Source organism: Drosophila melanogaster, chromosome 2R, assembly GCF_000001215.4.
Source record: "Drosophila melanogaster chromosome 2R".
NCBI lineage: Eukaryota > Metazoa > Arthropoda > Insecta > Diptera > Drosophilidae > Drosophila > Drosophila melanogaster.
The window spans coordinates 22,547,837-22,575,409 of record NT_033778.4 but is presented as its reverse complement, the minus strand read 5'-3'; the positions used below and the strand labels follow the sequence as shown (position 1 = coordinate 22,575,409).

At 44.7% G+C, this 27,573-nt stretch overlaps 4 protein-coding genes across 8 annotated transcripts in view; 2 read left to right on the top strand and 2 right to left on the bottom strand.

Moving 5' to 3' along the window:
* Positions 1 to 12,258, top strand: part of dnr1 (defense repressor 1) — a 29,813-nt gene extending 17,555 nt beyond the window's left edge. Inside the window, exons 2-4 of one of the 2 annotated variants that reach the window (NM_001274208.2) lie at positions 8,721 to 9,715; positions 10,275 to 10,916; positions 10,984 to 12,258. In NM_001274208.2, the coding sequence (NP_001261137.1) occupies positions 8,721 to 9,715; positions 10,275 to 10,916; positions 10,984 to 11,350 (2,004 nt within the window). In that variant the 3' untranslated portion in view covers positions 11,351 to 12,258. The remainder of the gene's footprint in view (positions 1 to 8,720; positions 9,716 to 10,274; positions 10,917 to 10,983) is intronic. The other variant, NM_137836.3, reaches the window with a different exon arrangement.
* Positions 12,259 to 12,278: 20 nt separating this feature from the next.
* Positions 12,279 to 13,103, bottom strand: CG11362 (uncharacterized protein). Its single transcript, NM_137835.2, has 2 exons — positions 12,977 to 13,103; positions 12,279 to 12,916 (listed from the first exon to the last, which is right to left on the bottom strand). The coding sequence occupies exons 1-2, from the start codon at positions 13,014 to 13,016 to the stop codon at positions 12,621 to 12,623; spliced, it is 336 nt and encodes a 111-aa protein (NP_611679.1). The 5' UTR covers positions 13,017 to 13,103; the 3' UTR covers positions 12,279 to 12,620.
* A 241-nt stretch (positions 13,104 to 13,344) lies between these two features.
* Positions 13,345 to 27,573, top strand: part of px (plexus) — a 67,769-nt gene continuing 53,540 nt past the window's right edge. For 3 of the 4 annotated variants that reach the window (NM_001382123.1, NM_001382124.1, NM_166535.2), the window contains exons 1-3: positions 13,345 to 13,491; positions 14,268 to 14,664; positions 18,616 to 20,192. In NM_001382123.1, coding sequence (NP_001369111.1) covers positions 18,627 to 20,192 — 1,566 coding nt within the window. In that variant the 5' untranslated portion in view covers positions 13,345 to 13,491; positions 14,268 to 14,664; positions 18,616 to 18,626. Of the gene's footprint in view, positions 13,512 to 14,267; positions 14,665 to 18,615; positions 20,193 to 27,573 lie in introns of all 4 variants that reach the window. The other variant, NM_001274207.1, reaches the window with a different exon arrangement.
* On the bottom strand, positions 23,297 to 25,316 carry gas (gasoline). Its single transcript, NM_137834.3, has 2 exons — positions 25,156 to 25,316; positions 23,297 to 25,090 (listed from the first exon to the last, which is right to left on the bottom strand). Exons 1-2 carry the CDS (start codon positions 25,200 to 25,202, stop codon positions 23,437 to 23,439), a joined length of 1,701 nt encoding a protein of 566 aa, NP_611678.1. The 5' UTR covers positions 25,203 to 25,316; the 3' UTR covers positions 23,297 to 23,436.

Genomic DNA, 27,573 nt, shown 5'->3' with positions numbered 1-27,573 from the left:
GAAGTGGGTGTTTGCGTAGTGAGTGGGAGCCTAAAGCCAGGCATCATTAACTGCAATGACTAAAGTCATTTGAATGGAAGGCAGGAATGGCAGGGGGTGCGAATACAGTCAGGAAAATTGCCATTCAAATTAGTTTCATTCAATTAAGTCCTACTATATACCTACCCACTTCTCTCACAATTTGGTCCTTCAAGCTGGATTTTTGGAATATTATGGTTTCAGAATGACCCATAGTAATACAAGATTATTTCTCGCTGTGCATTTGAGGTCAGCAGTTGCACGGTAGGCCAAACCATTGGACCATTGTAGTATTTGCTTGGGTTAAGCTTGTCACGCGCGATTTCCGATACCGTGGCGAAAACGAAAATGAAAACGAAAAGGACCCAAGGACGAATGCAATTTACAATTAGAATAAATGAGCCTAGGCACGGCAGGTTCGCAGGAAACGGTGACCAGAGGACACAATTTTTAAGTGAGCGAACAACTTTAAATGATATATTATTATGTGCTTTGGCAGCGAGAGCCCATTTGCATGGCAAATTCCCGTCCGCCCGACCAGAATTATCAAGTGCAAACGTGGAATTGCTTCGGGGGTATGAGAAGAGCCGACTTTTGGCCAAAAAAGAAAATCAATACGAGGCAGACACAAGAGCCAAGTTGGCACCTGGCAACAGGCATCGGTATATACGGTACATACAGTACGTATACATATGTACGTATACCAACCAACCTACAATATATATAAAAAATATACATTTTTTGGTAACTGACAGATACAAACCGGCTAGCTGGGTGAGCATAGTATGTAGGTATTTGATAACTTAATTGAAATACATTGGAGAGCGGCCAAAAGCGAGAGCGAGTAAGGTAAACTTGTAAGCCTGCCTTGTGGATTTATGGGTAAACAAGTTCATAGCCGGGGTTATAAAAGTGGGCCTGGTGGGTGGAGCTCTGTGGGCGGGTGGGCAGCGGATAAATCATCAAAGCAGCTGCAGCACGAGGTCCTTAAAGGGAGCACCGACAAGCCGGCGCTTTGTGTAAACTTTCGCAGGCCCCGAGAGCCGAAAACCGATTTGCTGATATCTCTGTTATTATATTATATTTTGGAACTGTGCCATCCCTGCCATGTGCCCCACTATACTTTATGCCGCATAATGTTGCCCCATTATGCATCCTTTTCCCGCGCGGACACAAAGTCCGCCATCCGGAAGAAATTTCTTTTTATTATTATGTCCTTTTTTTTTTTTGGGCCAAGCTCGGCATCTTAAACATTCGACAATTGTCCGTCCAAGTTCTGTGGTCGACCCTGACCTTTGGGCCCATATATCCCCGCCCCATTTGCCGTGGAATGCATCTCCGGCAAACATTTCGTCATCTCAGGATTCCTCAACATTTCCATTTCTGGCTCTCGCATGTGCACTTGACATTCTTTTGGCCAAGTTTCGCCTTCTTTGTTGGCCAGAAAAGTTTAGCCTCTTCCAGCAGACATTTCATTTTGGGCGCAATGTAATTTATCAAGTTGCAAATGGGATTCAAAGTCTGTGAAAATGGTATGGAAATCAAATGAATGTTTTTGTGCAAACAGTATTTCTTACCGCCCGATGAGGGATGTGATCACTGCAAGAGCTCTGGTTTCTAAGCCAACTTTTTGCGGCGCAAACTTTCCGTTGTTGGGACTTTAAGTTTGCTAAATGGCTTGCGGCGATAATATAGTGGAATGAAATTGCAATTAAAATAAGTGACATTATGGCATTATCATCTGGTTGAAAAACCAACGCAAGGAAAGGCTAGCAAATTTAGTAGTATCTAATGAGATGGAAAATCTCCTTGAATTTGATGGCGTTTAAAGTCATTATTTGGTGCTCGAATAGTTGCAGCTCTCAAAAAGTTGGCCACAAAGTTAAGCCAGCAATAATCTGGCATCACGTCGCGGCAATTGGGAATGCAGTGCCATGCTAATTAGGGCCAGCACTGGCGAACTGAAACTGAAGACCCCTTGTTGTGGGGGCTTGTGTGCACTGCATCGCCAACTCCCAAAAGGGGCGAGGAAGGAAAACACAACGAGGAAGTAAAAGGGTAGCAGCGGTAGTTGTAGTTGTACTCGTACCATGGGACCCTGCGGCTTTTCCGCATTTTCGCGCAACGCACGCAAAAAGTGGCAGCCACTGAAAATGACGCATACTTAACGAAACCAAAACAACAGAGGCGAATGAGAAAAAAAAAGGGAAAAACACTACAAAAAAAGTCAAATGAAAAGCGTGGAAAAGCGCGCGGAGGGATGGAGGAGGGGGGAAAAAATTATGGCAACAGCCAGGACACACATTCCTGCATAAATATGCACAGGACACATATATTTTCATTTGGGTGCCCTGATTTTCCGTACACAACCACAAACAAACACACACACACACACTAACAAACATCCAACATCAGCATGATTTTTGTTCAAGACTGCAGCCTCCTCAGTCGTTTGCAATTGACGTTGGCTTTTAGCCGTTGACGCAACCGTTTTTGGCCCACTGCGAGTGCGATGGCGAGTGCCGAGTGCCAAGAGTCACGTACAACTGGCCAAAACAGCTAAAAACGGTCGAGAAACCGGCATCCCTCGCTGCTCGCCGAACAGCATTTTCATTAATAATGCAGCAAGACAGCCCCGCTGGATCACTCAGCGAATTGAGGCCACCCATATCATTGCCAAAAAAAAAAAGGAGCACGAGCCGCAAGCCGGGGGATGAGGATGAGAGTTTTATGGCGCTGGCTCCATAAACTTGGCTTTTACTCGACTCCAAAAGATGTGTCAACAGTTGAGGAGGCAGAGCAAAACGACCGGCTTTCACTTAGGGAGTTCGCGATATATGAGATCACTGCAAGGACAAGCGATGCACTGGAAATAATAAGGGGTTTCTTCGTAAAATATTCAGCATGTGTACTGAGTACGATTTCTTTTATTTCAGCTGTAGTTTAATGAAAGATAGTTTCAGAAAACTATTATCATTACGATTACATATATCACTGTAGACGACATTCCACATAGTGACGAAGCGCGTCTGCATTTCCACAATTGCTGAGCACAATTAATAGTTCATTTTTATAGCACTTTTTCTGGGTGCCATTTCAAAAGCAGAAACATTCAGCTCCGAGGACATGCTACTCCACCATTTCGATTAGCTTTTTAATTGCACTTATGAAATGGCATTAAACCATTCGTTCCGTCCGATGCAATTGTTCTTCCCATTCTTCGCTGCCTTCTTGTTCCTATTGCATTTTTAGTGTGCACTTTGAATGCAGCACTTTTGTTGTTTCTTGTTTTTAGCTTTTAGTTTCTTCTAGCATTTGTTTCGTTTTTGCTATAAAATTTATGGCCAACGATCAAAGTCCAATGTTCAGTCGGTCGCTGCCGCTGCCGCCGTCGACGTAGCTGCAACTGCACTGCTACAGAAATGAAATGCATTCGCTCTCCATCTCTTTCACTTGCCAGCGAACAGAGAACGGGAGCGAGAGAGACGGCACACACGTGCTTACATTCTAATGCTAAGAACTAAGTGGCGTTTTATTTTCATTCCAATCGGATTTATATTGAACGGAAAAGCAAAATGCCAGGGGGCCTGATTATATAGATTGGGCATATGTACATAAGTAAAAACATTCCGATTAGTAACAAAAAAAAGCGGCGCTTCTCCTATGCGATTTCGCTGCCGCATTGAAAGGGAAATTCAATAATAGGGCGCAATCACAAAGTATCGAAGTGCCGAAGGTTGCTCCTGAAGGTTGAAACCGAAACACTTGTTGATAGTTTGCATTACTAATTAGACGTCGAGATTATCGCTATTACAACATTTGCTCATCTTTTTGCCAGTCGAAATTTGCTGAGTAATGTGAGCTCGATTGTAAGTGCTGTTTTGATGATTAAGGGAAAGGTACTTGTAGGTCATACAGAGAACATAAAACTAGTTCATTGTGAGCTAGTAGTATCAGTTAAGCAAAACCAACCCTATCATATTATTATTCTTAGCTACAAATTGAGAGACATTAGCAAGCTAATATTGCCATTTGGCAAATATTTAGATAGCTTGATGACAAATCGATTGGAAATACCAAGCTTTTGCTACCTTACCAGTGGCGTGCTTCGTCACCACATTCTGTTCAAGTCGAAATGAAACCAACCAGGTTGCATCAGTGGCTCAAACGTTTTCGCACCTTGACATTTCGATCTTTAGCCTGCGATAATTGCTGCGCCCGGTGGTCCAGACTTTCCCTCAATTAATTTGCACTCGCTGTCGCTTTTCGCTTTCCATATTTCGTGTGCTCCGCATACCGGGTGTATATTTCCATTTTCGCAATTTGTCAGATAAATTCTGCCATTCGGCCGCTTCTCACGTCAGCAATTAAAAGAAGGCGCAAGAGGGGGCGGGGAGCGGGCGGTGCTACAGCTGCTACAGACAGGTCCGACTTATAAGGTGGCGCACATGGCGGGCACGTGATTCGCATCCTCCTCCCCCACCCACCATTCACGACCCTTGCCGCGGTGCATAGGTAATTAAGTGCAATTTATGGCCAATTTCCATGCATCGAACCTGTTTCAGTGCACTTTAGTTCCCATGGACAGGAAGAAAAAGCTACTGATGAAATGGAATTGTATCTTTTAAAATTTGACTTTTATTTAACAATATTATGAAATTCTTCAAATTATCTCGATTGCAAATCAATGATGATAAGCTCATTGATATTACAATTCAACTACCTAATTTTTTTCATGTGCATCGATAGGTGCAGCTGCTGCCGCCCATTTTCCCCTCACTTATTCTTCTCATGAGACTCATCTGTCATCGGTGGGTGATGGGTTGGTGAGGGGGCTGCGGACGGTTGGGGGTGTGGTGATCACTCGATAAGCACATGACCTGCAAAATAGAGCGCAAAAAGACCGTTTATGGATTCGAATCTCCAACTGCCTTTGTTTATCTCGCTCGAGCGAAGAAGATGAAATCAGCACTGCCTTGATCACGCTCTCACTGACGCCCCCGCGTTTCTCTCTTTTGCACGTGTGCTCCTCGAATTGCATTTAATTATCAGCTGCACTCTCCTTCTCTTTACTTCTTGCATTTCTCTCTGCTCGCACAGGGGGGTTCAAAGTACAAAAGTCGGCGCTCCACTGACGTCATGAGCTTCAGTTTCCATTACAGTTACAGTTTCGGTTTCGGCTGGCCATTAAACCAAGCAAAGACGAAAAATACACGGCGATCGCTGATACAAACACACATACATATATGTATGCACACGAATACTCGCAAATTATAAACAACGGAGAGCACACAACAAATAACAGCACAGCAACAAAGCAAAAGCAACAAGACAACAAAACAACACTCACTAGGCGAGTGCCAGTCCAAAGTCCAATTGGCATTTCGAAGACTCGGGTCCAAAGTCCAATTTGGTCGGGTTTTCTGCTCCCAGCCAGTCATAGTCTCCCCCCACGAAGAGCCCCCCTCGGCCGCACTCCACGCCCCGCGTGCTTACAGATGGTGTCTGTACCGAGAAGAAGAGAGCGCAACGTACTCTTTTAACTCTCGCGCTCTCCATCTTCCACATGCACTTTCGGCTCCACATTGTTTACCTTTGGAGCACTCCCTTAAGTGCGCTCTTGAGACGCTCTTAAGCGGAGGTAAAGTAGAGAACAGGTGTAGATTCACTCTACACGTGCTCATTAAGAAATGTTGTTTAACTACCGAAAAAACAAACAAATTTTAAACCATTATTGGTTCTTATTCATAGTAGAGATCTAAGAATTAGCCAAATAATAAACAAATGCCTCGAAATGACCCCCTTAATTTAGTACAAATAACTATTAATAGTCTCAATGCAACTGCAGTTTCCCCATTAAATTGCTCGATGCGAAAATGTAAACCTATCCCAAGACTCATCATAAAAAACTGAAATAAAAGCACGTGCAAATATGGGCGTAATTTTGGTCAGTGATTTTACGAGCCATAGTAAAAACCCCAATATGGTCAGCAAATAACCCATAATGAATACATACATATACATATGTACCTTGTTCGCGATATTACGAAATGCATTATGGCATACAATCAAGAAGGGTACTTTTGTCACTTTTTCTGCTGCGGGGGAGACTCGCAAATTTGTATGGGAATTACGAAAGTATCGGTTATGTCAGAATTAGTGGAGCTTGGAGCTTGGAGCTCGGCTTCGCGGTTTATTTGCCATTGTGGGGCTGAAAGTAAGTTCACGTTTCGCATTTAGCAGGCGGCGGCGATTCGCTTTCGTGTTTCATTTAATTTTAGCGAAATCCACAAAAGTGGACTTTGCACTTGACAGCGACGATTTTCTGTATTTCAGCTGGTGTATTTTCGTCTGATTTTTTTTTCTTTTTTTTTTGTCATTTTCTGCGGTGAATGAATGTTTGCGCTTCTATTCCGCCTGTTGCCACGTTTTGCTCTCCAACCCCGAAATAAATCGAAAAAGTCTACTGAATTATATCGGTGAGCACAACTTGTTGAATTGAATGTGCTGCGTGAATTATTTGTGGCTATAGGAAACTGGTTAGAATAAAGTGTAGCTACATAGTTACTACTAGATGTGTCTGATTTTGCCCCCTAAAAATCAGTCGATTTTCGAATTAGTTGCAAAAACCAAATAGTTGCAACATTGCGCGCCTAATAACGAAAATAACGTGCTGTTTGCTTGCATAAGCTACATTGTTCAACAATAATAGGCTTTTGTTTATTGATTTTAAAGAGACGGAACATGGGCTCGAAAACCAAATCAATTTCTCGCTCCAGAGTTATTTGTTTATTTACGGAGCACACAGTTGTTTGAAAACTTTATGCGTACAACGACCCTGAGAAATGCTTAAATATTTCTGAATATTTCGAAATCTAATTGAAAAGGCATACGCATTTATGCGCCATCTGGCATTTTACTTGCCACCCACCCGCTGATTATCCAAATTCTGATTCTGCGGAAAATGCGTGGCACGAGATTTGTGCTATTACGCCGGGCAAAAGGAAAAGCTCTCGAGAGGCTTCATTAGATTCGCTCTTTGGCGGCTGTCAATGGCAACCCACCACATTGCCCAACTCAAGACCTCACTTTCAGTGTTCAGTGCCATCCATCCATTTCACGGATTCCCCCATTTGTGCCACGAATCCAAGGGCTTCGGCTTCCGTTCCCAGGGCTGAACATCGAATTCTTGGTCGGTTGTCTGGCAACCGTTGCTAAGCTGCCACGCCTTCTGCCCCCCCGAATCGAGTGGCATGTAAATTGATCTGCGCACTTGATTAATTAATTGCGTTCGACTTGAAGCCGCTGGAGCAGTGCAAACCGCAACTGCCGCCAGCATCTGTCGTCTTAATTAGTCCAACGTGTTCTTCGAGTGGCTTCGCTCTGCGAATCCAGTTTCAATGAGAGGATGTCCTTTGCTCAAGGCGAAACTTGCAGGGCTTCCAGGACACTTCATTGCCAAGGCAGCACTTTGAGCACAGAGCAATAGGTCCCCGGAAAGAATGATCTAAAAAATGAAAAGGAAAGCGCCTCGAAGTATGCCATAATAATCTTCACTCTTAGCTTAACTTAAACACCAAAAACATGGTAATTTGTAAACCCTAATGAACACCAAGCTGGCCAAACAACAGAAGCGAAAAACATAACAAATTGACTCAAATTTCACTGTAATGGCTAATAATTCTTACTCATAAGTTTAAACATCCCTACCGCATTTTCCCGCGTGTTTTTTTTTTCCTTTCATGCGGTTTCGCCTAATTGGAAATGGGGGAAAAGCGTAAAAATGTGCGAAGGCGTTGATGCGTGAGCAACTTGTTGCCTTGGCTAACGCAGACACTCGGAAATGCGGATACCTCATTATGCAAAGTGCTGCAGGAGCGAGAATGTGTATATACTTGGGGGAATTTGGGGGGGTGTATTTAAAGTCGGATGTTCACAAAATACGGGCTTTTCGTCTTCTTTTGTTTTGAGGTTTGCAAATTTCATTTCATCGGCGACAGCGAATGCAACTTGCCTTTGGGGCATTGGGGAATTGCAATTGGTATTGGTATTGGCATTGGCATTGGCTGGCAAAGTGTGGTGTTGTGTGGCCAACAAACGACGGACAAGCAACCAACATCGTCATCGTCAGTGGCATTATTATGGAGCACATAAGGATGTTGTTTTGCCAAGAGATGCGCTGCCAGCATTTGAGCTCGTTCCATTCGAAATGATGACATGCTCGTTGCATAAGCAAATATTTCTGAAAACCACGGCATCAGTAAGGCGATTGCCGCCAGTCAAACCCACTTTACAGCCACATGCGCAGTCACCCACCCACATTTCCCAATCCATCCACTTGCCACTGGCAGTTGTTGCTGCTGCTGCTGCGGATGTTGCCGCTGTCATGGCGAAATGTTGGCAGATAGTCATGCCACACAGGACATGCTTTTGGCTCGGGCTCTGCTGGTTCAGGCCGCGTGTCGCTGACAGGCTCTGTCAAGCTGAATTGATAAGTCGCTGATCCAGAATAGATTGAAAAACATTTAGATTAAGCTTTAATTCGCCGCAGTTGCGAGACAATGGAAAGTCATTTAGCTCAGACAATGAGTAGAAAAGTGCCCAACTGACCTACATTATACATAGATATATCCCAAGTTGTACAGCTCATAAACATCCTTGCAATGGCAACATGACTAACCACCCATATCCTTTGCTTGCAGGTCTGTCGCGCAATGAACATCATCTGCGAGATGGAGTACTTCGGCCTGGAGCACTGGACGCCCAACCAGAAGGAGTCGCAGACGCGCCAGTGGATCAATCTGCGCAATCGGCTATCCGGCGACAGTGGCAGCAGCGGCAGCGGCATCCAGCTGATGCTGGCGCTGCGGGTCAAGTTCTGGGTGCCGGTGCACTTCATCCTGCAGGAGAGCGTGCGTAATTTGTTCTACATGCAGGCCAGGCGGGATCTGCTCGAGGGACGGCTCACTGCGCCGGACTGGAGTGGAGCGGCCAAGTTGGCGGCGCTGCTCTGCCAGGCGGATGGTCTGCGATTCAATGAGTCGTCGCTGAAGGCCGACTGCCCGATGCGAATGAGGCGGGAGTTGGCGCAACAGCAGCAGCAGCAACAGCAGCAGGCGCAGCAGCATAGGTTGGAGCAGCAGCGCAAGGAGAAGGAGCATGTGCTGAGCTTCAAGAAGCGCCGCCTGTCCAAGCAGAAGTCCATGGAGCACATCGAGGTCTGTACGCTGCCAGCGGCAAGCACCACCAGCTGCAGTCTCCAGCCCTCGCCATCCGCATCCGCCTCAGCATCTGCATCCGCCTCAGCATCTGCATCCGCCTCCACATCCGCCTGCTCGCAAACCCACTCGAACAGCAGCTCGAGCAGCCCCAGCAACAGCAGCAGCCAGACGGGCCTGGACGAGCGACTGGCCAGCAATCCGCTCCGCGTCTACGAGGAGTACTTCATGCAGCCGAGCTGCGAGGGTGAGCCACCGGCGGACTATCTGCGCCAAATAGCCGTGGAGCACGGCAAGCTGGCCAAGCTGCAGATGAGCCTCAAGACGGCCAAGTACTGGCTGCTCAAGTCCATCCAGGATCTCGAAGGCTACGGCGAGGAGCTCTTTAGCGGCGTGACCACCAACGAGAGTGCCACGCGCTGCGACATTGCGGTGGGCGCCCATGGCATCACCGTCTGCCGGGGGGGCGAGAAACAGAGGTGAGTTGCAGGACACCAAGGATACGATCAAACTTTCTATAACCGGAAGTAGAAAACTCACAAGGCACTTTTACCACAACTATGAGCTTAAAGAAAGATAGAATCATAGAGTTTTCTAATAGCTAATCGCACTTCTAACTTACCTAATTCATATTTTTACTAAAACCAAATTGAGTAATTTCGTATTCATAAACAAAAGTCAAGGTGAGAGGCCTTAAAAAAGTTGCTCAAAACGAAAACAACATTCTTATAAGTAGATGGATGATACATTAACCTGAATAATTCAATGGCATTTTTATAGTCGCTTCTTGGCAATATCTTTCGAAATGATTTTGGCTTCAAGTTAATGTAGCGCAAAATTAGCGTCAAAGGTAACATTTTTAATAGAACTCACTTTATGCGCTATAAACCTTAATGATTAATAACCAAATGCGCAGTTACCATTTGATTTGAAAGTGCCTTGTAAATGCATAGAGCTTATAAATCCAATCGACTTCCTTTTTTCTTCTTTTCAATTAAGTTTTTCAAAACTAATGGATTTGTGTCTCTTTTCGTTTAGCATCCCCTTTGGCGCCATCGCTGCGGCCAAGTCGCTGCGTCGCACTTTCAAGTTGGAGTACGTGGATGACCACAACGATCGCAAGGAGCTGGAGATCAAGCTGCCCAAGCAGCCGATCGCCGCGGGCCTGTACCGCTCCATCACGGAGCGCCACGCCTTCTACGTGTGCGACAAGGTGCGCGGAGTGGTGACCAATCAGTTTACCCGGGATCTCAAGGGCACCATCGCCTCCATGTTCATGGAGAATACGGAGCTGGGCAAGCGCTATGTCTTCGACATTCAGCACACGTGTCGCGAGGTGCACGACCAGGCGAGGAGGACTCTCCACGAGCGGGGCGGCGATCTGGTGGCGGAGGGAGCCGAGGGATGCTCTGCTGTCGCTGGAGGATTGGGCGCCTCTGCCGTCGGCGAGCCGGGCGTCAGCCCATGGGCCATGGCCCTGACGACTGGTGCCGGCGGCTCCATGGCCGGCAAGATAGATTTGGCCATACGCGAGAAGGAGGCGCGTGAGGCGGCGATTGAGCGTTGCGTGGACACGCGCATCTCGGAGGCCATGCAGTGCAAGATCTGCATGGACCGCGCCATCAACACAGTGTTCAATCCGTGCTGTCACGTCATCGCCTGCGCCCAGTGCGCTGCACGGTGAGTTGTCTCTGCAGCCTTGTGCTCCCATTGAATCCTTACTAACTTCCTTAATCCTGTCTTGCAGATGCAGCAACTGTCCCAACTGTCGGGTGAAGATCACCAGCGTGGTCAAAATCTATCTGCCGCCGGAGCTGCGCACCAGCCAAACCGGCAGCGGCGCCACAACCACCAGCAGCAGCAGCATCATGGGCGACGGCCAGGTGGAGGAGCAGCTGCTCCAACAGCAGCTGGACGAGATCTCGGCGGCACCCGCATCCCTCGAGGCGGGCGCAGATGCAGGAGTGGGAGTTGGCGGCATGGCAGTGGGAGCAGGAGCAGGAGCAGGAGCAACCGGACCTGGCGGACAGCCGAAGGTTACGACGGCCGCCTAGAATTGGTTGTGCTCGCTGCTGTTCCGGCTGATGGAATGGGTGTGCGTGCCGATTGTCTGAGAACCAACATGATTCACTAGTGCTCTATGACCACAACCTAAAAGGGGAACAAACCGACGAGGCAAGCAAGCAACTGGCAGCGTGCAACATGCCACGTGCAACGTGCAACATGTCACGTGCAACGTGGGTTTGAAATCGATTCGAAGCGGCGTAGTCAGTCTTTCAAACAATCTTAGCTCTATCTTTACTCAAGTATTCTAGCGACATAAGCAACTGAAACTTTAACTCTAACTCTAGCTGTAACTCTAATCTACAGAGTAGCCATATACACGATATATATATATACCTAATATATATATATATATACATATATTTACTATTTATAGATGTACGAACTTCGAGAAAGTGCTATTTAAACTCGTCTAAGACTTCACTGCATAGCCTATGCCTAGAATCTATAACTGCAGATTGTTTCATATTCATATACACACTGTATACTGTATACACATAGATATATTTACGATCGTTATAGATCAGCGATACCTTATACGATGTAGCCCTTGAATGTACAACATAGTTACTTACTAAATGTTAGCAATTTTACCAACTAAAACTCGAGATGTATTTATTAACGCCTAAACTCTTTAGTATTCCACCCTACCCAAAGGAACCTATATAAGAAGCCCCCCAAATTCTCATATATCTAACCATGGATACCTATTAAAAAACTATATGTTATAGCGTGTGTATATATAGGACAAGCGTACAATAATCGCAAACCCAAGGAGCAAAGTAGTACTAAGTACCTGCAAATCAAACAGAAAAACATAAACCGAAACTGAAACAGAACACGAAACACGAAAAGTATCTCTGCAGCGGATATTACATAGTCAATAGTAAATGTTAACAATGTTATACTATATATACATAGATCTATATATATATATAAATATATATATATATATATATACATATAAAAGAAACCAATGAAAAAACCTTAAATGTACCTTGTTATCTGTTGTTTATTATTTGGAAAGCAAATCTTCGTTTCTTGCCGTCTTTAGTTGAAAGCTTTCTGTGGCATATTTCTTTGTTCTTCCTTAACGAATTCTTCTATCATTTATCAGTTTTAATACTTCATTTCTTTTCTCCTTTGGCCTCGTTGCAAAACTGAATTCGAAATAAATGCTCTTGACCAAAAAATCTCATCAAGTTCCTCTCATTTGAAATCATCAAAACCTCATCGTCTTCTCCTTTCATTTTCTTATTTATGAGCGCGTTGGAATTCTTCTCACAGCTGGAAAATATATCAAAAAAGAACATACTACGCCTATGTAATGAGTCCAATGAATCTGCCAAAGGTCTCGATAAGAAACCGCATCATCTGCAAATTATCCATTTCTGGACTCAGCTTGAAGTACTGAGTAATCTTCGGTTTTCTCTTTCCCGGGATATCCCTGTCCACATTTGTAATGAGATGTTTTAAGTAATGCGGAATACTCTGAAGACCAAAGGGAATATTTTCGTTTTGCAGCAGGAACTCTTCGGTTTTCATAGTAACAGAATTATTTGGCACTGCCATTTTCACACTTATTTCGTTGGGAATAGCTGTTCCGAGTGTGATTCCTAAGCCGGCAGGGAAAATTCATTAGTAGAATTTATTTTATACATATGTTAATTGCTTACCCAAGAAAAAGTGCAGAATAAAAATCACTATTGAGTTCATTTTCAGACCTAATTATTTCTGTTACAATGTTCTGATTTTGGGTTGAGTTGTGACGCAAAGTATACTATTTGAAAACTTTACTTCGACGCTTAATTCGAACAATAGATTATTATAGATTCAAAGTTTATTTAAATTGAAATCTTTAAATCCCGTTATGTTACATTTTTGAATTGCGCGCCCAAATCTTCCACGAACGCGTTAGCACATAACTCAATTTGAGCCGCTTGTGAGCAACAGCTGATCCACTGCTCTTCTTCTTACACTCCAGACAATCGCAGCACGAAATCCAGCGATGTGGCAACACCGCCGGCCAGGTGGCAATTCTGCTGCGCAGTGTGCACACACTGGCAGCCACTGCTGGTTGGCTCTTCTTCTTGCAACTGCTGCAATTATATATCGCTGTTCCGTCGTCTCCGCCGATCCAACTCCGCGCAAAAAACCGCACATATATCGCTCAACGGTCCGCGAATAATCCGTAAATATTGCAATTGCACGGTGGGCACAAAAAACACGACAAAATAAAAGGCCCAACACAAAACAAACGGAAACTCACACGGACACACGCACACACACGCAGGCGAGCAGCTGACGCCGGCAGAGGCAGTGCAGCAGCAGCGACAGCGGCAGAGCAGCGACGGCAGCAACAAGCAACAAAAGCAAAAGGCAAACAATTGGATAAGCGCTATTAAGGTGTTAAAAAGGCAGCCAACTTAACAGTCCAAGAGTTCAGCTTGAAAAGCTAACGGTTCCAAGGTCGCAGCGCGAAAAAATCGAAAAAAAACACTCGCTTTTTAGCCGTCTTGTTGTTGTTTTGGCTGCTGCAACAGTTGCAGCCTATGCGTATGTGTGTGTGTGTGTGTTGTGTGGAATTGTGCGATCGCCATCGTCCGTTTCTCTCGCACTTGCTGCTAATAGTCGCCGGTGAAATGGTGTCGCCTTTCGCAGCCGACGTCGACGTCGCTGCCGACGACGGCGCAGAGACCACCACTGTGGCAATGAAACGCAATTTGTTGTTCTTGTTTCTGTAAAAATGTTTACAATGCGATCAAAATGCACTGGCAGAAATTAAGAGTGATAAGCATCAAATTTAGCCCATTAAAATTTGAAATTGTTAAAAGCGATGTGATAAAGTTTATAAACACAACTATAAGTTTGAAACACATAAGAATAAAATAAAATCTAACTTGCGCGAAATTCATTTTCTTATTTTAAACCTGTAATAGTGACCGAAAATTTTGAAATTCTTTCTAGATTGTTCAGCCACAACTGAAACATAAAATCGAAACCCTATTTTTACCAGCTTAACATGGGTAAAGTGAAACTTATAAGAAAACCATGAAGAATACCGTGAATGCTCAATTCAAAATTTGAAAATCCACTAGTGCTCTTAATAGCTTCAAAAGCAAGTGAAGAAATTTAGAATAAAGAGTGTGATAACCGAAAGAAACACCGAGAAACGCCGAGGAAAGTCTAGACAAGTGCCTGAAACCAAATGTGTTTGCCCCGAAGTTAAGTCCCTTCGATCCGCCCAAATCGGCTTTAATTCCCGTAAATCCCCTCTTCCGCCCAATAATTCCGCCACAAAAACAGGCACATGAGTTGGATTAATCGGAGTCAACTGGAATAGGCCGAAGCACCCGGAGCACAGGTCAGTATCGGAACAATCAGGCCATATCGACTGACATCAATCAGTTAAAACATTCAAATACCGTTTGCTCAATTGGACGGTTCGCCTTGAATCGGTTGAAACCGGTTGCCGATTACCGGTTCGCTTTAAAATTCAATTAATTTAAATCAATTCAGACCAGACAGTTTGGTTTCGTGTGGTTTCCATCACAAATATCCGCCGCGACCTAACTATTTCTAAAAAAATGCAATAAAAGATTGCACAATTCCTAGCAATCGAGGAATTTCAAGTGCTGTACAGCAAATCTGAATGATACTGATATTGACGCTTTTTAAGTGAAGGCATGACGAAAGTAAGACGTTTTTTACGGCATTTACAAAATGCTACTCAAAATATTAGGTTTTGATACGGAAAATCTCAATAGAATCTACCTTACATCATATGTAGATAAAATTTAAAAGTCTTTAATAATTTATGAGATTTTAAATACAAATGCTGAAGTTTGCCATCGAACGTAATTGCAGAATCCTAAGATATTATCATTGACAACTTATTGGGCTGCAAAGATAATATATAAAATATATATTCAATTATTATATTTGTCCAACTGATGGAATTAAATAATCATTAAAATGGTAATTTAATGAGGCGCTTTTGCAGAAAACAAAAGCAAACCGCATGGCGAATAAAACAAAAATCGAAATAAAAGCGATGATTTATGCAATATTCAAATATGCATTTCGCACAGGCACTCACACACACACACACACACACACATACATACAGATAGCATTTGGCTTGAACTTTAAAGAGCGACTACGGTTATTAATTTAACCTTTTTATTTGGCTTCACTTGGTTTAATTTGTGTCCAGCAGGTCCCAAAAACCTGAATGCGCTGATGGCCAGCTCCGCAAATCCCTGAGCCCCTCTTAGCTGTCCGGTTTTTTTTATTTTTTTATTTTTTGGGCGCCCTTAATGGAAAAAATGTTGAGCGGTCTTTTTGCGATTCTCCTCTCGGCTTAATCCCATTTTTGAATACCCTAGCAATAGGGCTTATAACTTCGTTAAAATGGTGAAATACTCTAAATAAAAACATAAAACATATATGAACTTATTTGATTTCAAACTCCAAATGTTGCATGCTTTTAAGCATTTTAAAACCATTCGGTTTTTTGATCTCCATAAGATGTTCCTTATTCCTTGTATATTTCGATTCATCGCACATCCATAGATGATTGATACTGTGCGTATCCGATAGGGTATTCTTAATTCCGATTCGTACATATACCATTTTATACTCGTTCCCCATTGTTTTTGCGTCTGTTTACGTTGAACTGGGGGCCACTGAAATGGAATCGAGGAGAAGGGTGCCCAAAAGGAAAACGACGTCCTGCCATAAAATTGCATGTCCAAGTTGTTTTATTTGATTATGCGATCGTGTGTGTGTGTGTGTGTGTGTGTGTGTGTGTGTGTGGATTTTTGTTGCTGTGCTCGTTTTTTTTTTTTTTTTTGCTGCAAGAGTTTATTGCGCGGAATGCTATTTAATAAATTCCATTTTCTCTGTCATTTTGCCGTGTTTTTGTTTTTGCATCTCGGGCAGGATTTATGTTCTTGCTTTTGTTAGCGCTGTTTCCGCTTTCCATCTTGTTTGTTTGCCCGATGCAAATTTAAAAAATTCAATTTCCCTGGTAACTCCAATTGCGTCAAAGGCCAGCCAAAAGTTGCGGAAATGTGAATTATGTGCATCCGTTGCAATATGCACAGCGTGCTTCTTGGCTCGCTGCGATTTCATATTTCACTGCTGGATTTATTACTAATTTTGTTCCCCATTTTTGGCCCCTTTAATGCAGTTTACTTCCCGCGGCGCTCGCTTTTCCTTGGCTGAAAAACTGGCACAGAAATACTAGGATAGATAAAAAAAAGCGACGAACAATAAAGACGGCAAAACTTAAGCACCTTAACTCACTTTTGCCAGCTCTCAACTCTACAGCAGAAACTCGCAGAAAAGAACTCGACATATAATCGAGAGGAGAGCGAACGAAAAGAATTTCAAACTACGCTAAAAACTTTTCCGAACAACGCAACTTTTTCTTGCCCCAACCAACACCACCACCACCCACCCTCCTTCGAAAACTTTTCCAATGTTCCTGCACTCGTTTTGTTATTGTTATTGTATGCAACTTCCGCCACAGCTATAACTATAACTATGGAATAGAAAAGGCGAAAAAAAATACAAAAAAATACTGGCAAGAACATCGATGATAAGCGGGAGTTCAATGGTTAAAGCTGGGCATTTTCCGCATTTGGGGGAAAACTTTAAAAACTGGTTCGCTGCGTTTTCTATTTCACTTGTTCTCGGGCTGCTGCCACGCCCTCAAAAAAAAAAAAAAAAACAAAAGCAAGGACATGGGGGCCATAAAAATGTTCCTTCAGGCAGCTGGGGGGAAAAACAAAAAACTTTTAAAAACAACTGCACGGGGAGGAAAAACAGGCGCAGGTGGGCGGCAACAAAAGCAACAATGTTCAAGTGCAGGCACTGGGAAAACTCGGGAAAACACACTTGAGGTCAGTTCAATAGGACAGGCTTCCCAATAATTATAATAATAATATTTATTCTCATAACATCTATAAGAAAACGTATAATGTGCTTAGATAATATAATATATAATGTTCAACTTATTCAGCTAAAGTTAACATAGTAAGCCAAATACTACAATTGTTTTAGCCACAACTGTGTGCCCAACACACTGGAAAACAAACAAAAACTCGGCTAACAACTCTTAAAAGCTGGCACCAGGAAAAATGAGGGTAAAATACAAAATATGAGCGCTCCAAACTGCATTTTCCCACAAAAACAATTGCATGGCCCTGCTGCATTTGCAACCGAGTAAAAAAAAAATCAATATAATGCGCATAAATAAATTAAAAATAATTGCAATACGAGTAGAAAAACTTCCGTTTTGCATGCCTTTGTTGTTTACATTATGCAACTTTATTATGGCCACTCGAAATTACTGCTGGCAAATTATTTATTTGTAAATAAATAATAAAACATTTAATTAGTGGGGTAAACATTATGATTACATAATTTGGATTAAAAAACAATCCAGTTGCAAAATAGCACACTCTGCTTAACTGTTGTTGCCATCTGCCATCATGATGGGAATCGCTAAACGAGGGCAGCACAAAATTGTTTAGCGAATCTATACTATAGTATACTACGGTATAGTATAGTATGTACTTGATAAAGCGAATTAGCACCATTCGAATCTGGTCCGTGCCATAAGCAAATAGCCGATATATTTAGCCAGGCGTCCGACCGGATATATCTGGAACTCCGAAGTGCAAAAAAGTTCGTAAATCGCGCGGCTTTCCTCCCCCCCGCCGATTTTTCCTTCTTTCCATTCCGCTCGTTATCAGGCCTCTATGTACATATGTACATATATACTCCGCTGATCTTTCGAGTGGCCGACTTGCGTCACATGTCTGAAATTTACATACACATTAATGAAAACAAATGCGAGCGGCGGAGTAAATCGAATCAAATAAAATCACGGCAAGTCAGAAACAAGAAGCAACGTCCGACAAATCGTCGCATCACTTTAACATGCAAATCACACATCCTTACCCTCCTCCTCCTCCTTCTCCTTCTCCTCTTTCTGCTTCCATCGAAGCAAAAATATACACTTCCCACATTGATGCCCACTGGGCTCAGAGATCATGATCGCAGAGCGATGCGGGTTATCGCGGAACCCCAGCTCAAATAGGCTATCACCAGCGGCAATCGCTCGATTAACGAGCATCCAATTTTCAATCACCAACTGGAGGCGGGTCTCCCAGAAATTCGAAGGAATTAAGGGTCAATCATTTTGCTTTTATAGAAGTCTGAACATAACATTAAAAGCCTTTTTAAGTGAACTTAAAGTCTTTACATTCTCAAAAAATGATTATACTCTTCCTTCCTATTACAGCTGCTAGTACTATGGAAAAGGCGAAGGCGTACATCAAAAATGAACTTCGCGGTGGCAGCCAGCAATCCGAGCCAGCAACCACGCCGAACCCGACCTCACCGGCCTCGGCGCCTGGAACACCCCAAGCGACCAGGCACTCCTATCCGCCCGTGGAGCTGATGCCCTCACCCGGAGCGGCAGCCCATCGAAGCGCCCGGACTCCGGGCGAGCAGTACCACTTTGGCTATCAGGCGCATCCCGCTCAGCATTACCATTCGGGCGCCAAGTCAACGGGCAGAGCCTCGGCACCACCCGACAACCATCATGTGCCCATGACCATATGCTTTGTGTGCGGCGGACATGGCAGCTTTGAGCCGCAGCCCCTGAGGATTCGCCACAATGCGGAACGGCCTTCAGAGTCGTATTTCCCATTTCTGGAGCGTCACGAGCCACCGAATGGTGTGCCTGGTGTGGTGCCCGGCCAGGAGTATGTGTGGGCCTGCATGCTTTGCTTTCGATCCTTGAACGAGCAATGGGATGCCTACGAGCGACAGAAGAAGCCCCTGCTGCAGCGCATCTACCACATGAAGCGGGTGGACGGCAAGGGCTACATAGGTGCCGATGTGGCCACCCAAAGCGAGTACGCCGCCCAGGTGCTGGGCCTGAGTGCCGAGCATCTTACCCAGAATGGTCTGGTGGAGGGGCACGGAGATCCCTACGCCCTGGCACGCCACTACTCGCCGCAGCAGCCGTCACACCACCACCACAGTACCTCTAGGAATGCCTCACCCTCGCCGAATCCCATTGCAGCCGTGGGTGGTGGTGGGGAATTTTATCCCAGGAATTCGACGCCGTCGAGCAACCACAACAGATACCTGAGCAGGCCGCAATCGCGGGACATGCCCGTGGCCTCGCCCACATCACGACCGCCCAGCGAACCACCGGCCATGAAGTCCGCCGGCTATGCGCAGCAAAAGTTCAAGCTGAGTCCGGCACCGCCGGTTGGCTATCAAGGCCAGGCGCCGTATCATCCCGCCCAGTACCAACAGTTGCAGCAGCAGACGGCTGCCTATCATCTGCTGCAGCAACAGGTAAATGCTGGCGGCGGAGCAACGGAGTCGGCTCACTACAAGGGCAATCCCTACGGTGCGTTGCCCTCGCCTGGCAGCGGTCCATTGGGCCCTCGTGCTGCGTCAACGCTCGAAGATGACAATGCCACCGTGCTCGATCTGCGGAACTCCTCCAATTCCAGTGCTCCGCCAGCACCGCGGCATGTTGGCAGCACTGCATCCTCCGTCTCTCAGCCAAGTCAGCCGCAGTCGGAGGTAGGTATACTGGACCTGTCCATGCCGGATAAGAACTCCATCACCGAGGTGTGCTACGTGTGCGGCGATGAGCAGCGCAGAGGCAGCCTCATCGAGCTGAGCACCGTGAAGCCCAGGGAAACGGGCAGACCCGGACCATCCGTGCCGTACTTTCCACTCTTCAACGAGCAGCATCCGCGGCCAGCACGTTCGCGTCCCAAGGATCCCCGCGGCATGATCCAGGCCTGTCTGCCCTGCTACGAGGACCTCATGCAGCAGTGGAATGTCCACCAGGTGAGTTTGCAATGCAAATACTACTCGACTTCCTCATTGGCATATATGCATATGGAGCAGATTCATCCGGTGTTGCCAGCGGCCAACCATATCCAATTGATATTTCGCCTCTAAATGGGTGGGGATGTGATTCTAGTTAAAGGAATTTAAGATGTTGCAGTTCGATGGTTGTTAACTTGCGATGCATGAAACCTAAATGAAGTATTGAAAATCATAGATACTTCATTTAGTTTTCACACTCTTATTGTGTTAACAGCGATTGAGATATACTTTATAAGCTTTCAACAAAATGGTCAAACTAAAGTCCTGTGGACTCCGAAACCCAGACACGCATCTCATCCCAGGGGTTTTCCATTGGGTTATCTTCGTATGTACCATGTACACGCCCATGAAATGTATGAATATGCAAATAGAAATGTTTATGGATGCTGGCAAATACATACGTGCATACCAGAGCTTTTCAAAATATTTTGTGAAAATTTCAATATTGTTCACTGTGGCATAAATAATGGAATTCAATAAAAATGGTTTGGTTGAAAGGGGCGTGGCGAGGTGGGGCGGGCACACGCTGCGTAGAAAGGAAGTGGAAATGCAAAAGCAAACATTGGCAACAAATACCTAAAAAAAATAAAAAATGAAATACAAGAGGCGAAACAAATTTACGAGAGCAGTTTCAGTTTTTCGCGTCGCACGAATCAAAATAAACAAAAATATGGCCACGGCATCCAGTGCGGATGAGGATGAGGATGATGATGCTGATGATGGCGGGGATGGGGGTCATAACGATGATCATTATGATGTTGGCGCCATGCAGATTGACCCGGGAGTAAGGCGCTCCACTGTGCGAACGATTAATCAGTGGGGTCGTCGTCGTCGTCGTCGTCGCAGCATCCACTCGCATATATATATATGTATATATGTTTGTGTATATACTCCATAGAGCATCCCCTTGCTGCCCTCGTAAGGGGGCATTATCATCATCCTCGGACGCTCCACACACCAGTGGTTTGGTGATCGGGACGGGGTCACTGGAGGGGGGGGGGGGAGCAGAAGCAGCTCGTAAAGGCGGCGAATGTTGTGGGAATTTTGACCGCAGGGTCGCTTGTGTTTCTGATTAAATTTTAATAGCTTTCCGCGATTATTTCGCTTCTTTCGTTTTGTTTCGCATTTCGCTGTCGCGTTCTTTTTTTTTTTCTTTGTCGCTTTTTCGCTTATTTATTTGTCTTTCGATTTTATTTCTGAATGCGAAAATGTATTTATAAATTTGAGACATCGCCCTGGTTTCGCACTCATTGATGATAGTGCTTGGTGGAGCATGCGGCTTGAGGATTGGGGATTGGGGCACGAAAGTTGGTATCAGTGTGCTTCTTAGTATTCGTCGAATGATTCACGATTGGCACTGAAGGTTCTGAAACACACTTTTACTTAAGTTGCCTGAATTCATTAAAATAACTTAAATTCATTTTATAAGTTTTATAAAGTAGATTTTCATCGAGGCATAGGTTTGTAGCCCAAAAGTAACACAAGTAGCTTAATTTTATGTAATTCTGGGGCCAGCTTCTTTTTTTTTCTTTTAATAAAATACGCGTGTTTCACACGCAACCAAAAACGCAAATGGAAATTAATTTGTTAAGTTTGAGTGCACACACAATCGCCACCCACAATCAACCATCACCACCCACCGCAATCGCCTGCCCGCGGCACGGAACCAAAACAATTTGAATTTTAAATTCAGAGCCGCGCCGAGAAATTTGCAACATGCTATAAAAATGCAAAATTCACAGCTGGTGAGACGCTGCCCCCTTTGTTGGGGGTATGCAATGTGTAAAATGCCGGATAAATAATTAAATGCCATTAATTGGAATTGTGTAAATTTCGCAGGAAAAAGTAAAGCACAAAAATGAATGCCCACGAAACAATAAATAAATAAATAAAGGCAAATAAAATGGCAAATGCTGCAATGCGGCGAGGAGCGTGAGAGTTGCGCCATGTCCAGTGTCCACTGTACGCCGTCCAGTGTCCAATGACCAAACCTATTCAGGGAAATGCTGGATGAATAAATAATCAAACTGGGAAAATCATACTGGGTCGGGGCGACGAGACAAATTAATTAAATTTAACCCAGTAAACCATGGAAACTCTCCGTTGGCTGGCAGCCAGAAAAGCTGGCCAAAGCAAAACGAGCCTACGCACCAAACGCCCCATTTTCCGCCACTCCCCCCCTACATTTTCCATTCAGCGAAAAGTGCGAAAAGCAATTTAAATATTTATGCTCAAATTGTATGCATTTAAAGCAGCGCCAGTGAAGCCAAACAAAATCAAATAATGAACGAAATAAGAAAATTCACAATCGATCCGTTGGTCTGGCGCGCTGCCAGAACCGAAATAACTAAAGCCATAAACTATATCTAGATAAGCTATAAACAATTGTATAAACAAATCGATTACGATACCCTTTAAAATCGGGAAATGTATCTATGGGCCTATGCGCGAATTGCTTTGTTGTTAACAACTTTTATGAGACATATTAAAATTCGTTTTGAAATAAACATTAAAGATATCGGAATGGGAAATTTCATTTCCGTTTGTTAGAAACCAATATTTATATATTTTTTTTCACCAGTGCTAATTAAACTGATTAGCTTGCCTTAAAGTATAAATCAAATTTATGTTTGTCGTGGCATTCACAAAAACAGTTTTCAGTTCCTGTGAATGGCCATAAAAAATTGCAAAATTCCTTGAAATTTAATTGTTATTTAAACATTTCATAAATTTATGAGCTCGTAAATGGGCTGAAAAATAGAAGAGAACCGCAAAGGCGCAGGAATTATAAGATTGACAACAATGACCTGCGAAATTCTCTTGGCTCCCAAGAATTTCCTGGCATTTTGCCCAAAAGTCAATAAAAGAAACGCAAACACGACCCAGACACTAGATCCAGTTAAAACGGGCTGCGAAATCAATTCCGGCCGAAAAAAAGGAAATAAAATTTAGAAAAACAAATGCTCTTGCGCTTAAAGCAGATGAAATCAATAAATGATAAATGATTTAATGGTGATTAAATTCCACTGACATGCGTAGCAAATACAATACAATTTTTGCATAGTTTAACTAAGAGAAAGTATTTATTAGGCTAGTAAATGTTATAGAGACCCTTGAAGTTTCACAGATGAAAACACAGAAGATTAATTTCACATAAAGCTAACAACAGATTTCCCAAACACGTACATATATTCCAAATTCCTTAGTAGAGGCTTTCCCTGGTGTAAAAACTATCCCAGACCACAAATTGTTTGCTCTCCGGCAGCGGAATGAACTCCAGGCCATCGGCAATGTTAAGGCAGTTTTCCACGCCACCCGGACGCAGTGGATCCCACTTGACGGGAGCGATTATCTCACAGTTGGGATCTCCGGTGGTGGCGAAAGATGTCCACATGCCCACCAGTCGCTCGATGGTGCGGTATTCGGGCGAATTCTTGTCCAGTTTACTGGAGAGTATGCCGTAGAACATGTAGGAAATGTCATCCGCATGGCACACACCCCTCACCTTTTTGCCGCACTTCAAGATGCGATAGTGATTAAAGTGTGGCGAATCCATATCGAATCGATAGAGATACGTGGGCAAGTTGGTGGCATAGGCCAGGCGAGCGAGCAAGGTGCGATGGATATCGTGCCAGAAGTTCTTGATGCTCAGAATGTGAAGGCACTCGTAGAGCTCCATGCTGGCCCGGTCGGGATCGTCAAAGTAGGACTTCTTCAGCCTCCTCACCATCTCCGCCAGCTCCTCCTTGTCGATGGCATCGCGAACCTGTTTGGGAATTATGGCCTCGAAGGCACTCAGCATGTAAAGCGGATCATCCAGGGTGGTGCGATAAGAGAAGAGTCCTTCGAACGAAGTTCCGCCTATGATCATGGGAATGGAATTACCCCAGGCGCTGGACAGCTGCTCTTGCTGCGATTTTGGGATCACGCAATCATCGCCAACATATGGCTCGATAACCGGGGCAAAGGCCAAGATCTCGTAGTCGCGCTGCTCCTCCTGCGTTACGATTGAATTGCAGTACTGGGCCAACTTGCTGGCCGGAATTTGCTGGAAGAACTCCAACAGTTCCTTCTCGCTCTCCAAATTGCCGGCATAGCCCAGTTCCTTACCCAATCTCTGTGGCCACTTTCGATCCGGTTGCGTCGCCCAGGCGCACAAAGCTGAACCAGATTGAACGATGGCGCGGTGGAAGAGTCCTCTGGCCTGCTCCGTTTGCATGAGGATGTGCGTGGATGCTCCGCCAGCTGATTCGCCGAATACGGTTATGCTCTCAGGATCGCCATTGAAACTGGCTATGTTCTCCTTGACCCAACGCAGTGCTTGGATTTGGTCCTTCAGTCCCGCATTTCCAGGTATCTTGAGCTCCTTGTCCTTGAGACTTAGGAAGCCCAGGACACCCACCCGATAGTTGATGGTGACCAGCAGGATATCGTGCTTCATAAAGTAATCCGGTCCATAGAGTTCCCGCGATGCACCGCCTACCTGAAAGCCCCCACCGAATATCCAGACCATTACGGGCAGTGGTTTCGGGGACTCGAGCCTCTTGGCGTAGACATTGAGGTAGAGGCAATCCTCGGATCCTTCGGCAGCGTTAGTAATGGAGTTCCTCTGCATAGGCTTCTCCCTGGCATAGGTGCAATCCCTGACGCCCTGCCACGAGCTCGGTGGTTGGGGTGCGCGAAAACGCAGCTCACCCACGGGCGGCTGGGCAAAGGGAATGCCCTCGAAGGAGTAGTAGGGTTCGCCATCGTAGAGTGTCCTGCGCTGCTGACCCTTCAGCTGGCCATATTTGGTGGCCAGCTCCTTGGTCTGACCCGTGCCCAGCTTGTACTGAACCACCTTATGGCCAATAATCCTGAAAGAGAAGAGCAGTCATGATGACTCATCGGCTCGGCCCTCCTCTTCGAATTTCGCACTCACTTGGCGCCCAGTTTCAGCTTGTCACTAAAGCTCACGCGCAAATCCATTGCTTCCTAATCTCAACGATGGTACTTATATATATGTATACGCACTACAAGCTACTTTTGGCTGCAATCCTCTCTGACACTTCCAACGCGCTCGAATGCCAGACAGAGACTGAATACTGTTCTCGCTGCTCCAGTTGATGATAAAATTGTTTAGATAGTCCCATAGCCGCGCCCTCAAGTGGGGGCCAGTGGGGCGACCATAATAATTACCATTGTTACTGTTCGGGACTCACTCAGCCGGTGGGTCGTGCATATGAGTCGTCCATATGCGGATCAGTAGATAGTGGCACCGAACCTCATGGAAAACCGTAATTCAGTTCGAACATAGCTATATTTGAGTAGGAGAACTGATAAGATTCGATTGGTAGATTGGGCTGGAATCACATATTTTTGGTAAATACTGCCACACGGAGATTAAAAAGTGCAGTTAAACAAGAGTATCGTATACTTGGGATACTGCCAAGGTTAATTGGCAGATACGATGGGTTTAGGGAACCTGCCTCTAATGGATATTTTATCATAGGTAATGTGAATATTTTATTGATTTGAGTCAAAAACTTAAAATGCAATACTTCGCATACTTGCTTTCAGACACTTCTGATAGATAGATAATCGTGTTATCAGTTGCTGTGTAGTTAATCTATATGGTATGTATGTATGTTTATTATTACATACTATCGATGGCAGGTTTAGGTATGTATGTTATGTTCGCCATGCAAATGATATCTTATAGATACGAATGGCTTGAAGTATTTACAGCTCAGTGGATACTGCTTACCGTATGTTCAGCCTGGTTAACCCAAATAGTGTCTAAAATACCAGATGATTGTCAACGATCCGACGGATGCAGAGTGTATAATTGAATTCCACAGAATGGGCGAAGGAGCAAAGAAAACGTGGCGGTCATTAATTAGGCATTACAATTCTCCTTCGAGTCGCCTGCCTTTGCATTTGGGCAGCTTTTGCCTCGGCAATTCACTCTTTACATTTGCGCCAAACAACGATGACGATGGTGATGACTTAAGAGGCTGAGTGGGCGGTTGGGTGAAAGGTGGCTGGCGTGGCTGGTGTGGTTGGAGTGGTGGAGTGGGTGGTTTCCCTGACAACGGGCACCATTCCGAAGGAGAGTCTCCTGCGGCTTTAGTCTGTCTGGTCGCCTTGGTTGGCTGGCTGCCTTGGCCTCCCCTAGTTGTTTGTGCATTAGTTAATGTGATTATTTCACACTTCGTCTGTTCTGAACTAACATTTAATTTGGCTTCAACTCCTCTTGCTTTCCTTTCGCTCTTTTGTTTGTTTCCATTTGTTTGGCCAGTATCATTTGTTTGTTTGGCCGCCAGTGCTCATGTGTGTAGGTTTACTTAACTTTTGTTATCACTGCACCTTAAGTGATAGGATCTTTTCTCTACTTGGGCTGCATCTACTAATGACCCTGTAACGGAATATGTACTATAAATTGCATCAGAGACTTTCCCTAAGTCAATTGCTTAAAACCTTTATGCTTCCTGCCTCTGAATTAGATTTTGGCTTAAAACATTCAACCCCTTCTTGGGCACAATTCAATTTCGTTAGCTATTTCGCCTACATTGTTTCCGCTTTTGCTGTTGCCAGGTGGATTATTGTGTCTCTGAGTGTGTCTGAGTGCATTCCCCCACACATTCGCATTCTAGGCCCCCAAAGTACCCACATTGTGCAAATTCGTGTTGCACTGTTGGTGTTGCCATCGACCAAATAAATAAACATTGCAATCTATGTTGGAGAGCGTTTGTTTGGCTGTGTTGCTGTTTACTTATTTGCTCCGCTTTTCAGCTCGGCGCCATTGCGATTGCAAACAGGCTACGCATTTGTCTAAATCCAACCACAGTGGACAGCTGGCTTGAACTTATTAGCGATACAAAAAAAGATAGTCTATGCTATATATTCAGCGTGGCCTCAGTTTCTTGCACATTTTATTCTGTGCAGACTAGGTTTAGCTCAACTTGCTTTCGTGTTGCATAGGTTTCACTGTATCTCTGTGCGAACTCCATCCACGAGTTATTCGCTCTTGGCATGACGACCTCCAAGTGCTTGCGTCTGCTTCAGTGCCCCTCCTCGACGCCGTTCCCTCTTTCACTGCATCTTCATCGCCTCCTTCTCTTTACGGCAGTGTTTACATGAAGTTGGCAGCGCCTACTTGCCAGAGGTGACGACCCCCGACCTCCGACCCATTGCCCCTCGCCTTGTCCCACTTCTCTTTTTGCCACTGTTTTTCCTCATCACTTTTTTTTTTATTGTTTGTGCTTCTGTTTTTTCCCCGTTTTTGGCGTTTTTTTTTTTCTTTTTTGCCAAACACTCGCTTTTTACTTGATTTCACGAGTTTTTCGCCTCGTTTTTC